The following is a 12,538-nucleotide window of genomic DNA, read 5'->3' as shown; positions in this document are numbered from 1 at the left end:
ATTTTCGAAAAGTTTAGAAAGTCAAATTAGGATTTGTAAAAACGTGCTCCGAATTGTCAATGTTAGAGACAAGTCCCGTGACATCAAAAGTAGTGTAGTACAAGGTGGGAAACGATCACATTAGATGAGACCTCTGTCTTCAATAACTAAAATTGATATTACATTATCAGTGCTTATAAACAGAGCAAGTATATTATTTGAAAGATTTCACCCAAAAAAAAAAAAAAAAAAAAAGGAAAAAAAAAAAGTGAATTGTCTAAAAGAAATGGTAGTATTTATATGCATTCAAATGATAACTTTATAGTAATATTTATATGCATTCAAATGATAACTTTGTGTTCAAAGAATTGGATAGGATGGTGATTGATAATAATAACTTCATAATAAAAAAAGCTTTCTGAATTGCAAGTTTATAATTCAACATTCATCAAAATATTCCATGAGTACCCAAAAAAACTAAAAAAAAAAAAAAAAAAAAAATCAAAACCTTCCTCACTATATTTGACTATTTCTATTAGCTTTCTCCCCCATTTCCACCTTTCGAATTTCTCTCTCTAATTCCTCCTAATTTCTTTCTCCCTCTCTTTCTTTACCTTCTCTCTCTTCCAACTAACCTTTCTCTCTACTTTTCTCCTTTTTCTCTCCTTTCTCTTTCTAGCTTCTCTCTAATTTATCTATTTGCATTTTTCTCTCCACCCTTCTGTACCCTCCTTGTTTTTTTCTCTTTAATTCCTTTTTTGTTCTTCTCTCCATATACTCATATATACTCCTTACACTTTCTCACTACTTTCTTCCCACACTTGACTACATTTTCTTTCCTCTCTCCCTACTATCTCCCCATTTTCTCAGTTTATCAAAAGATTTTTTTCTCTACTTTTCCCAACTTCCTTCCCATCGTTTTCCTTCTCCATTCTCTCCAATTTGTCTAGCATTTATCTCTGTAGCTTATTTTTCTGGTTACTGCCACAGGATAATTCATTTGTTTCACAAGCTAGCAATGCCAATTTTATCGAATTCCATTTATGTCCTTTACTACACAATCTAAGGTTTTCTATTTATTTATTTGATTTTTTATATCTTAGTATTTTGTTACATTTTATATAGCATTTGCTTAGAAAAGATTTATATTATTTATGTTATTTAATTAGATAAAACTTGGATTCATTAGTTTCGTAGTTTTTTTTTTTTTTTTTTGTATCTAATATTTTATGATTATAATTTTAGTTTTTTTCTAAGTTGATAGTTAATTTTTTCCATTTTCAGTTTTTCTTTTTCATAGTTAAAAAAAACCTTTCCTTTTTACTCTATGAGATAATTCTTGTACATATAAAATTATTTTAATACTAGTTTTTCTATGAGATAATTCTTGTACACATAAAATTATTTTAATAATAGTTTTTTCATAAATAAATAAAAAAGCTTCATGTGCATTGAAATTTTTTAAGTTTTTTGAAATTATTACATGTAATGGAAGAATGTACTAGTAATTACGTGAGTAGTTTTAGTAAATTATATTCTTCCTCTTAATTCTAATGTACTAGTAATTACGTGAGTAGTTTTAGTAAAATATATATTCTTCCTCTTAATTCTAATTACATGTAATACTATTTTTTTTATTTTCATTTAATCTTAAATTTGTATGTTAACTCTTTGTGTACTTTATCTAATAAAAATATAGTTTATTTTTTTTGACTTCTAGAAAAAAAAAAAATGCAAGTATATTTTAAAAATTATCTTCATTTTCTTCATAGTGTTGTTTTTCACCATTAAAGTCATATACTTTAAAAAAAAAAAAAATTAAATCTTTTCCTTTCTTTGTTTTTCATGTTTTTATACTATCAATTCTAATGGTATTTGATTTATTTATAAAAAGTTTAAATCTTCTTTTTCTTTGTTTTTCATTTTTTTTTAACAAAATACTATCACTTCTATAGAGGACATAAAGGGAATTCTATAAAATTAAGCATAAATAACATGTGAATCAAACAATTTACCCATAGGCAATAATAAGAAAGAAACTCGAGAGTGAAGAAAAATTAGAGACAAAAATAGAGAGAAAATCTTAAGAGAAAGTAAAGAGAAAATCAAAAGATAAAAATGTACAATGAGAAGATAGAGCATAAATTAGAGAGAGAAAGAAAGAGACTGTAGAGGAAAAGTGAAGGAAAAAAAAAAAGTAGAGTGAGAAACTAAGGAGATAAAGTAAAGAGATAGAACAAAAAGAAAGTAAAGAAATAAAACAAAGAGAGAAACTAGAAGGACAAAGAACAAAGATAAATCAAATAGAGAAAACAGAGAAAGAAAATAAAAAGAAATTAGAGAGAAACTAGAAGGACAAAGAACAAAGATAAATCAAATAGAGAAAACAGAGAAAGAAAATAAAAAGAAATTAGAGAGAAAAACAAACGGAGAAAATAGATAGGAAACATGGAAAAGAGAAAAAGTAGAGAAGAATGTGGAGATGGGAAGAGAAGAATGTGGAGATGGGAAAATAAGAGAAACATTGAAGAGGGAAGGTTGAAAGGAAAAGAAATGAGAAATAGAAAGCAACACACCACCCACACACGCACAGAGGAGGAAGAGCCCTGGGCCAATCCCCCAGCGGTCTCTTCTCCCTAACAGAACAAAATATTACATTTTTATTATATCACTTTATCATTGTACGAACGACACCATTACATTCAAATAATTTACATTAATTAACACAAACCACGCAATTATTTGCATTAATTAACACAAACCACACCATGAACCCCTTGCTGTACAAGTAATTCAAGCCCCAGAAGAGAAGCTTTTCTGTATTAAGAAGCAAATAGCCAAAGCAAATGATGCACTGCACAATCAAAAATAGGAGAGTTAATGATTAAGCGTCTTGAAATTAAGAAACTGTTATATCTATTGAAAATGCATTTTATTGTCAAAAGGTCATGAAGCAAATAACATCTCCTGAATTTACTTTACTGATTTTTGTTATCTAATTTTAATTTATACTATATATACTCTTCTAGAAATCACCAAAAGTCACCAACTCTGCCAAAATCATGTGTCTATATGTAGAGACATTGTTATTTATATGTTTACATTATGTATTTATGTATATAATTCATGCATTTCTGTCATTTATCAGGCAAGAAACAGAGAACCTAAAGTTTAGTATATTCATTTCATACTAAATACACATACAAACTAAAGCAATTCATTTAAATTTCAATAATAAAGTAAAGGAGTAGTCATGTCTTTGGACATTCATTAGAGGAAAGTAATGGTACAAAGATTACAAGTTTCAATCGCTTGAAATCATAAACAATCACTGGAAATTAATGGTCAATTATATCCTAAATTAAGGAAAAAAAACATGCTCAGAAGCAGAGATGCATAACAAATGTATATGAAGTATACCTATCAACACATATAAATCAAGAAGAAAAGCAAGAACAGAAGGGGACCTTGGATGCTTCCTTGTGACAGATCATGAGGGATTATTTTTTATTTCGTTGGTTTGAAAGAACATGAAATGCCTGCCAACCAAAAGAAGGAAAGTATGTGAGATATTCATGACTAGAAAAAAGGGGTAAAAAACAAAAAATAGAAAATTTAGTTCAGAATAGTCTCAGAAAAATTACAGGTAGAAAATACAACAAACACCAGGCATATATATATATATATACACATATAGATTTTAACCTTAAAATAGATTTTCAGATTTTAAAATTGGTACCTCTGATTATAAAATCAATCAACGGGGATTTTTCCTTCTTCCATTAAAGAATAAACCCTAGATCTAGACCGGTGGGAAGAAGAAGAGTCTGGATTTGCGAGAGAGAGGGAGACTGCAACGGCTATTTTTACTTCTTCCGTTAAAGAATAGGCCCTAGAGATCGGTGGGAAGAAGAAGAGTCTGGATTTGCTAGAGGCGGAAAGAGACAGAGAGAGAGAGACTGCAACGGCTATTTTTCAAAATTTAGACCGATGAGAACCAACGGCGAGAGACTTTAGAATGAAAGTATAAATATTATAACATAAGTAAGTTTCGCATCAGGTGGATTTTCGTTCCGATTTCTTTAATTAATCTTTGAATTTTTTTTTAAATAAATTATCTACATACAAACTATTTATTTTTTCTATTTATATTTATTTAATTTTTTATTTTTATTTTTATAGATATAGATACAAATAAAAATATTCTACCATTGTCATGAAATTAATCTATTTTGCCTAATTAATATTTAAATTAAAATTTTAAATATTAAAATTTAAAAAATATATTAGTAATTTAAAATGAATATAGCGAAATTTTAAAACAGTCAAGTAAACCAGATAAACAAGAGCATGACCAATCATAAGCACATGCACACCATCACTCACATAGGATGTGGTACACCGTATGTATCCTACACCCTATGTGAGTGAGGGCCTTTGTGCAGGGGTGCGTTTGGTACGCAGGACAGGTTCGGATCGGACAGGATCGGATAGAATTGGACAGGACAGGTTCAGATCGGACAGGATAAAATAGTGCAGTCCTATGTTTGGTATAGTTTCGGACTGAATGATGGACTAGCTGTTCCATATTTGCTGCAGGATTAGACTGGATTGGACTATTTTAAAATTTTTTAATTTTTTTAAAAGAAAAATTATAAAATTCTATTTATAATTACAATAAAATATAATGTACTTAATTAATATTGGAAATTGATATAAAGTTTATTTACATATTTCATTTACCATTTTTATTACATCCACAAACTATATTAATTTGTAATTTTAAATTTAAATGAAAATTAAATTATAACATAATATTTTATAAATAAAAATTAATGAGAAATAAAGTTAAGTAATGAAATTTTGTAATTGTAATTTTGTTTTTACATTGTAATTAAATTGTAATTTTTTTTACACCCACAACTTATGTTAATATATGGTTTTCAAAACAAATTAAAATGATATTATAATATGTTAAATCATATGTACAAATAAATAAAGTTAATATCATATTTAATTAAAAACTTGTTGATAAGTACGATTTCACATACTTGTCTCCATACAAATGTATATATTTGATTTTACACCAATAATCTACTTATATGCCAAATAAGTAAATATACCCATTGATAGTAATCCAAACAAACAGCCGATTATAAAACCATTACGCCACTCATTATTCAAGTTGGCACGTGTATGTGCGGTGATATGTTGTATTGGATTTGCCTCATTTAGATTCCTCATCATTCGTTCTACATACTCAGCATATACTATTTCAGCTTCTTCAGTTGTATTATAGGTTTGATATAAATTATCCTTAAATCCTTGCACCTGTTGATGACATTCAGGCCAAGAATTATATATTCCTGGTTGTCTACCTTCAAACACAACATAAACTCTTCTTCTTGCCATTTAATGTTCCTGCATATTATAATAAATTATAACATAATATGATAAGATAATAATAAAATTAGACAAAATAACAATTAACTAAATCAATCAGGTGCATATTAATACACTAAAACATAACATATGCTTCATATAAGTGTCTTTACATACATAATTAAATACTAACATCCATTACCATACCACATGTCCATAAACGACCATACAACATATGTCCATAAAGTTCACATCCAAGTGTTCATAGTTATTATCCCCTCATACATAGTCTTAAATATATGATACACAGCAACACCTAGTAATTTAAAAATTTTCTAGCAAATTCAATCTTGCCCGTATCCGTTCTAATAATCTTAAAAACCTCAACGTTCGATGGATCCAATCTCATTGCCTTAGAGATTTCGAGATTGTCATCAACAGAGAAGCCTAACCTGTCTAGCTCCATAGCTAAGTATTGTGGATAATTGGCTTCCGATTTATCTAACTTTGCAGCCAATTTATCAAACAATTTCTCTGCTACATTGCCAAACCCGCTCACAATGTCATCATCCTTCAATCCAGATTTTTTCTTACCTCTTGATTTGGGTCGGGTAGACGGTTCACTATGGATTTCATTCACAGACATTGGAGAACATACATCATTAAATTGTTCATTTCCACTCTCCAAATTCAAATCATTGACCATATCAATTGGAGTTTGTGCTCCATGTCCTGTTGCCCGATCCTTTCCAAAAATACTAGCAAGCCTCTCATATAGCGGAAACGGTTTACTCTCCATGCCTTTGCACTTGGGTTACTCTAAAATAAAAAAACAAACTTTTAATTGTAAACAATAGAAAAACATAACTTCATATATCAAGTGAAAAAATTCAATGAAAACTGATGTTCAAAGTTTCAAAACCTGCACATATGCTTTCCAAACTTCGTCACTATCAACGTCCACACATTTAAGAGAGTCATTCCATCCGAAGCCACTTTTGTTTAGCATATCATATATTATACCGTATTGTTTCTTCCACTTTTTCAGCTTTGACTCAATGTGTGAATTTGCTCGCAAGCTCGAATTAGGACATATCTCAGCCAATCGCCTCTCAATCATAGTAATTGTGCCAGGCTTGAATGATCCGGTGTCACACCGCTGCCCACTAGCTACAACCTCTTCTAAAATAAGCAGCAAAGCATCTTCCTCCCCTTTACTCCATGTACGTCTAGATTCAATCCCTCGAATATCATGACTGCTACCTCCAACTTCCATTTCTATTAAAATACAAATTTTTATGATTTCAACAATACAATAACAGCAAGCAAATAACAGCAAGAAAATAAGGAAAAATCATTCACATATGACAACAATGGCATATAATATAAATTGGTTTTCATACAAATGATCCAAGATGTTTAACAAACATTATAAAATAAAACAATTACAAGGGCATTAAAACACTCGACCACTAATGTCCATGACATCTCCTCTCAGCAAACATTTGCTTAGCTAAATCATCTCTCCAGTTAGTCCATTGGTCCGGGGAAGAAATCGATCCTATAATGTCATCGTCGGTACTAACGGCAACATCTTCACTCCTATCAAACTCAAATTCCCCAGGATCAATTATCATTTCTCTTCTAATAAGATTATGTATAAGGCAACATGCGGTAATGATCTTGATTTGTGTTGCAATAGGATAGAAAGATGGACTTCTTAAAATTGCCCACCGCTTTTTAAGAACCCCAAAGCATCTTTCTATGACATTCCTAGCAGATACATGCTTCATGTTGAAATACTCTTCGTGATTTATGGGTGCACAACCATCTCTCCACTCAGAAAGGTGATATCTTGTTCCTCTATATGGTGCAAGAAATCCTTCACCATTAGTATAACCAGCATCCACTAAGTAATAACAACCTAAAAAACAAAAACATATCTCCTATTAGTGTATGCAATGTTGGTTACTACAATTTAAATTTTGAGAATTAGCCTTACCGGTTGGTACTCTTAACCCATTTGGCCTACTTAATGCATCACGGAGTACTCTTGAATCTGAAGTCGAACCTTCCCAACCAAGTAATACAAATATAAATTCCATATTTGGATTACATACACCTAAAACATTTGTGGCTATCTCACCCTTTCTTGTACGATATCTTGGCTTATCGATTTCTGGTACATTCACCTTAATGTAAGTTCCATCTAAAGCTCCCAAACAATTCTACGCCATTAACAAAGTTACTAACATCAGATAATGTTCCAACTAATTGAACTATAATATTAATAACGAAGCTATTCCACAAACGTACCTTAAATACTTTTCATCTATCATCCAAACAATTATCTGATATAGGTTTTGGAGGGCTCAACAGAATCTTATGTAAGCGCAGTACTCCATGCAACACAGAATTGAAATATCGACTTATTGTCTCTCCCAATCTAAAAAATCTAGTGATAATTGTACGGTTCTTGGTATGGTGAGCAATTATGTGCAGAAATATACACACTTGCTCTTGCAATGTAACAATGCCATCACTTTTAACATATCCATCATCGTCTAATAACTGACATAAAGTATCAAATGTTCTCCTATCCATCCTAAGCTGACTAATACAATTAACATCATTGTCTAGCAGACTATTTAGAAAAGACATACGCAATTCTGCATTCCTAGGTGATTGATTTCTATAACCTCTAACATTTCGCCTTATATATGCCCAGTACATATACATAAGCAAAAGTAACATAAAAGTCGTACAAAAAAACTCTAATTGTGAATTATTTGGAAGTAAAAGGAATGCAGCGACTTTTCTTCGATCCATATGTACTACAAAAAAATAAAAAAAAATAAAATAAAAAACAAAAAAATGCTTCAAGAAAAATAAATAAATAAATAAATAGCATATTAAATTTGATATACATAAACTACTTTGGACTAAACAACGCAAATCAATTCCAAGATACATCTATTTGTATGAACCAACGCAAATCAATTCCTTCCGTTTGCCATAAGATGAGTATGACTAATCAAAATTTAATTCCACTTGTCATATATCAACTATATAGCAAACCAGGATTTTCATTTACCATTTTTCAAGTATGAGCAATCATATTCCTAATACCATTTTTCAAGATTTTCATTTACCATTTTTCAAGTATGAGGAATCATATTCCCAATAAATCATGTTCGTGTCAAGCATTTTTCAACTTACAAAGCATTTCTCATTCCATTTGTCATCAACCAAAGCACATACCGTGTTTAAGAAATTGTAACTTAATATATTTTATGTCTAAAACACTAAAACAAATGTAGGGTTAACACACATATTTTATAACTAAGATATCACATGTAATAATGCTCCAAAATTGATCCAATATTTATGGTCGAAAGACCAAAATGCTTATAAATTTTTAAAACCCAAATCATCTAATAGAAAATAAGCTGATTGCCCTTAAACTTGTGTCTTAAATGTTTCCATCTCACAAGGTAAAAAAAAAAAAAAAATTTATAAAAACAACGAATTATCTATTTTTTATTTAGTTTGGAGGCCATGTAAATTTACTTGATTAGTAAGGTTGCACTATTTGTAATGACATTCACAAATAATCCTTAAAGATTAAATCTGTTAATTTTGCAATCTTAAGCAAAAACTTATATTCAATAATGTATTTTAAAAGCCTCTATTGTTAGAAAAACAAAATTAGCTGAATAAATCTCAACCTAAAGTTTGAAAGCTTGTTCACATATATTAACTTTTTCCAAATATAATATAAAGTTGATTTTCTTTTTGGTTTTTGAACAGATGGTTATTGGCATGCCAATGGAAAACACCAAATGAGCAAACATGATAGATTTTCCAGACATCATTCCCAAATTTCAATTGTTACCACACATCATCAATAAAATGCTTCAAGATGGATTTTAAGATTTTCTTCAATGAAATACAAAGATAAAATACTTAGCAGGGAAACCAACAAACAATATCTAACACATTTTATCAACACCACTATTAAGAAGCACTGTTCATCTAACCAAGCTTTTTTGGCTGTTAGGGATCGAAGTTTCTCAATTACAAATTGCACTGCCTCTTTGTCCGACCGATTCGAATCAGAAGATAATCTCTGAACTGCACAATAAGAAAGACATTATGAATAAAAGATAAGATATAAACTACACAAAAGGAAAGGTAATGCTTTTAGTTTTTATTCCATTGAAATTTCTACTTGTTTTAATTGAATTTCTGATGATATCATACTAGAATTACTGATTTTATTTGGGACATTTCCCAGGTGGAATATTATTTTAGTGATGAAAATTTACCCACAGACAAATATATGATGAGTTTGATTAAAAAGAATAAAGAAGGGTTTGGTAAGTAGTTTATCATGGCCTGATTTAAGTTTTTAACATTATGACTGTTGGTTTATTAGTTTGTGAAAACACCAGTGTTCTTGAGAATTTGCTGTAATGGATGGCTGAATATTGTTTGACATAATTTTGGGATAACTTTTTGTTTGACATCTAATCAATTTTCTGAAGAAATGCTTAGCAGTTTGTGTCTATCTATGTTTTCATGGGTAATCGTCTCTCACGTACTGATAAATAGCTGAAATAGTGATTAGGCAGAACCTTATTAGCTTATGTTAAGCTGTCATGAAGGCGTCTACGTGTAGTTTTTGATATATTCTTGACTACAATCCAGAAATGAACTATAATAACCTTGCAACACTTGCTGCTATTATCATGCTGTGGACACAAAAATGCATTCTTATCATTCCTATATGTCAGTCATTTCCAGTTTATGACTTGAAGATGCTAATTCATATGAGAATTGAAGTTTACTAGAAGTCTAGGATTGTCTAGTTATAAATTTCTTGTCCTAATTCTTCTATCTCTGCGGCGCTTGAACTTTATAATGTCCATCATTTATATACTATAGCCAGTAAGACAATAATAGAGATGCTGAAGGTGATGAGTAAGGCAGGTACTTCTGATAGGTCGATTTGCCTAGATGTTTTCCTGGTGCAGTTAGATTTTCTGTGCCGAGCATCTAGGATTGGTTGGTCCGAATGACTATGCAACACGCTGCTGCCTGATTCCTTCTCTATTCATATTATAAATTTTAATTGCAGCAATTTTTCAATTTAAAAGATTCTGCATTTACTCTAGTTTTTAATATTTACTTATGTGAATGCTGCAATTATGTGTGTGTTTACATGACTCTTATTTTGGTCAAGTTTTAGATATTATACAATGAATTTTGGTGTATTTATATATTTGAACTATGAAGAAATGTGAAGCTAAGACCTTATGCAAATTTGCAATCTAGAGTTCTCTTGTTGAATCCCTCCTTTTGATCATAAAAATTTAGTATTTTGTTTTTTTGTTCAACTGATTTTTATTTTGGTCATTAATTGTGTGTTGGAGTTTGTTTTGCAGCACATAAACTCACTTGAATGTGTACTGTTATATGACATTCTTTGCACTGATTTTAATTAAATGATACAATCAAGCAGAATTAAACGCTAAATTTTTTATTGCAATCTTTACTTCTTTTTTCCTCCTTTTTTTTTTTTTTTTTGTTTGGGCTTAGTCCATTCAATATGGTCATAAAAGTTGTCAGTGTGGCGTTTCTCTTGTGAAAATATAGAGTGAAAGTGTTTAGGTGAAGGTTTTTGTTTTGGAACCCATCAGGCAGTGTGTAAAATTTGCAGACTATCTTGGGTGCAATAATTTGTATTGAGGGAAAAAAAATTTCACAAATGCAGAGAAAAAACTAACAATTTGGGGTTCTTTGCACGACAACAAAACAGAGAGGAGAGGAGAGACAGATCCCACGACAACAAAACAGAGAGGAGAGACAGATGACACTTACCTGGGTTCTTTGCAGTTTGGGGTTTTGCTTGCAAATGGAAGCCCTTTCCAGATCGACTATAAGATGGCCTATACACGAGTTTGGGAACAAGAGAGGCAATTAGTCTATCGCATCACCAGAAAAAAGAAAGGAAAAACTAGATTTTTGGGTTTTAAAACATGAACCAAAAAATGCAAGTTTTTTTTAGAACAAAAATGGAAATGGTTAGAAAACATCTGTATATGGAGATATGTCGGTGAGAGATCAAAAGTGGGTTTCAAATCCACACCCATGACAACATAAAACAGAGAGGAAATGGAAGCCCTTTCCCAACCCGAAAGAAAACACAAATTGAGGGAAAAAAAAATTTCCCACAGGCAGAGAAAAAACTAACGATTTTTTGGGTAACATTTTTAAGCAATTTTTTTTTTTTTAAAGATATATCGGCGAGATCCCACGACAACAACACAGAGAGGAGAGACAGATGACACTTACTTGGGTTCTTTGCAGTTTGGGGTTTTGCTTGCAAATGGAAGCCCTTTCTCCAGATCGACTATAGTAGATGGCCTATACGAAGAAATGTCACAATACCAGAAGAAGTAGAGAAGAAAACAGATAGAGATGCAGAGAAGAAAACAGATATAGAGATGTAGATAGAGATACTCACCAACCGAGCTGTGATTTTTCCTTTGATCTTCCACGCGGGGCAACGATAAGCGAGAGAACAATGGCTTTTTTGAGTTTGGGACAAAAATGACCTAGGGGGAGAGACGGGTCAGCTGTGTCCTGATCATTTGGGATTAATTTACTGTTTCGGTTAAATCTGTCCCAAGCTCAAAATGATCAACCAAACAGCAGACTGGGACTGTGTCCATCCAATCCTGGCCAATCCAACAAACCAAACACACCCCCAGTGCACTGACGACTTTCTTATATAGTGGCAACTCTCTTAAAATAAAGGTTTTGCAATTTTTTTTTTTTTGGTTTTTTTTTAATATTTGAATTTAAGATCATTGTATAAGTAAACAATAACTTCTCTTTTATAATAAATGTTTTGCATTTTTTTTTTTCAATATTTAAATTTAGGCTTTGGATAATTTGGGTAATTCAATTTCTTGAACTTTTTGTGAGCCTCATTGGCTATGAGACGGCCCAAAGTATTCCAGTAGAAAGATTTCGAATAGGCCAATGTTCTTGTGTGAACGACCCAAACCCATACGTTATTGGGCAATACTATTTGGTTCTGATATTTATTAATAATAATAATTAAAAAAAAAAGTTACAAAAATATCTTATGGTGGACTTTAGTAACATA

At 30.9% G+C, this 12,538-nt stretch overlaps 2 protein-coding genes and 1 long non-coding RNA gene across 3 annotated transcripts; all 3 read right to left on the bottom strand.

The window, feature by feature from the left end:
• Nucleotides 1-2,478: 2,478 nt before the first annotated feature.
• LOC107432037 (uncharacterized) lies at nucleotides 2,479-4,015 on the bottom strand. The gene is made up of 3 exons (XR_001582682.4): nucleotides 3,719-4,015; nucleotides 3,447-3,518; nucleotides 2,479-2,833 (listed from the first exon to the last, which is right to left on the bottom strand). It is a non-coding gene; the product is annotated as an uncharacterized LOC107432037 (long non-coding RNA).
• Nucleotides 4,016-6,833: 2,818 nt separating this feature from the next.
• LOC132800006 (protein ALP1-like) lies at nucleotides 6,834-8,094 on the bottom strand. Its single transcript, XM_060812876.1, has 3 exons — nucleotides 7,876-8,094; nucleotides 7,364-7,589; nucleotides 6,834-7,285 (listed from the first exon to the last, which is right to left on the bottom strand). Exons 1-3 carry the CDS (start codon nucleotides 8,092-8,094, stop codon nucleotides 6,834-6,836), a joined length of 897 nt encoding a protein of 298 aa, XP_060668859.1.
• A 1,171-nt stretch (nucleotides 8,095-9,265) lies between these two features.
• LOC132800005 (uncharacterized) lies at nucleotides 9,266-12,440 on the bottom strand. Its single transcript, XM_060812875.1, has 5 exons — nucleotides 12,373-12,440; nucleotides 11,891-12,046; nucleotides 11,719-11,790; nucleotides 11,245-11,312; nucleotides 9,266-9,495 (listed from the first exon to the last, which is right to left on the bottom strand). The coding sequence occupies exons 1-5, from the start codon at nucleotides 12,438-12,440 to the stop codon at nucleotides 9,266-9,268; spliced, it is 594 nt and encodes a 197-aa protein (XP_060668858.1).
• Nucleotides 12,441-12,538: the final 98 nt, after the last annotated feature.

Source organism: Ziziphus jujuba, chromosome 11 (assembly GCF_031755915.1).
Source record: "Ziziphus jujuba cultivar Dongzao chromosome 11, ASM3175591v1".
Classification (NCBI taxonomy): Eukaryota; Viridiplantae; Streptophyta; class Magnoliopsida; order Rosales; family Rhamnaceae; genus Ziziphus; species Ziziphus jujuba.
The sequence above is the reverse complement of the archived record's forward strand: the minus strand, read 5'-3'. Positions and strand labels throughout refer to the sequence as shown.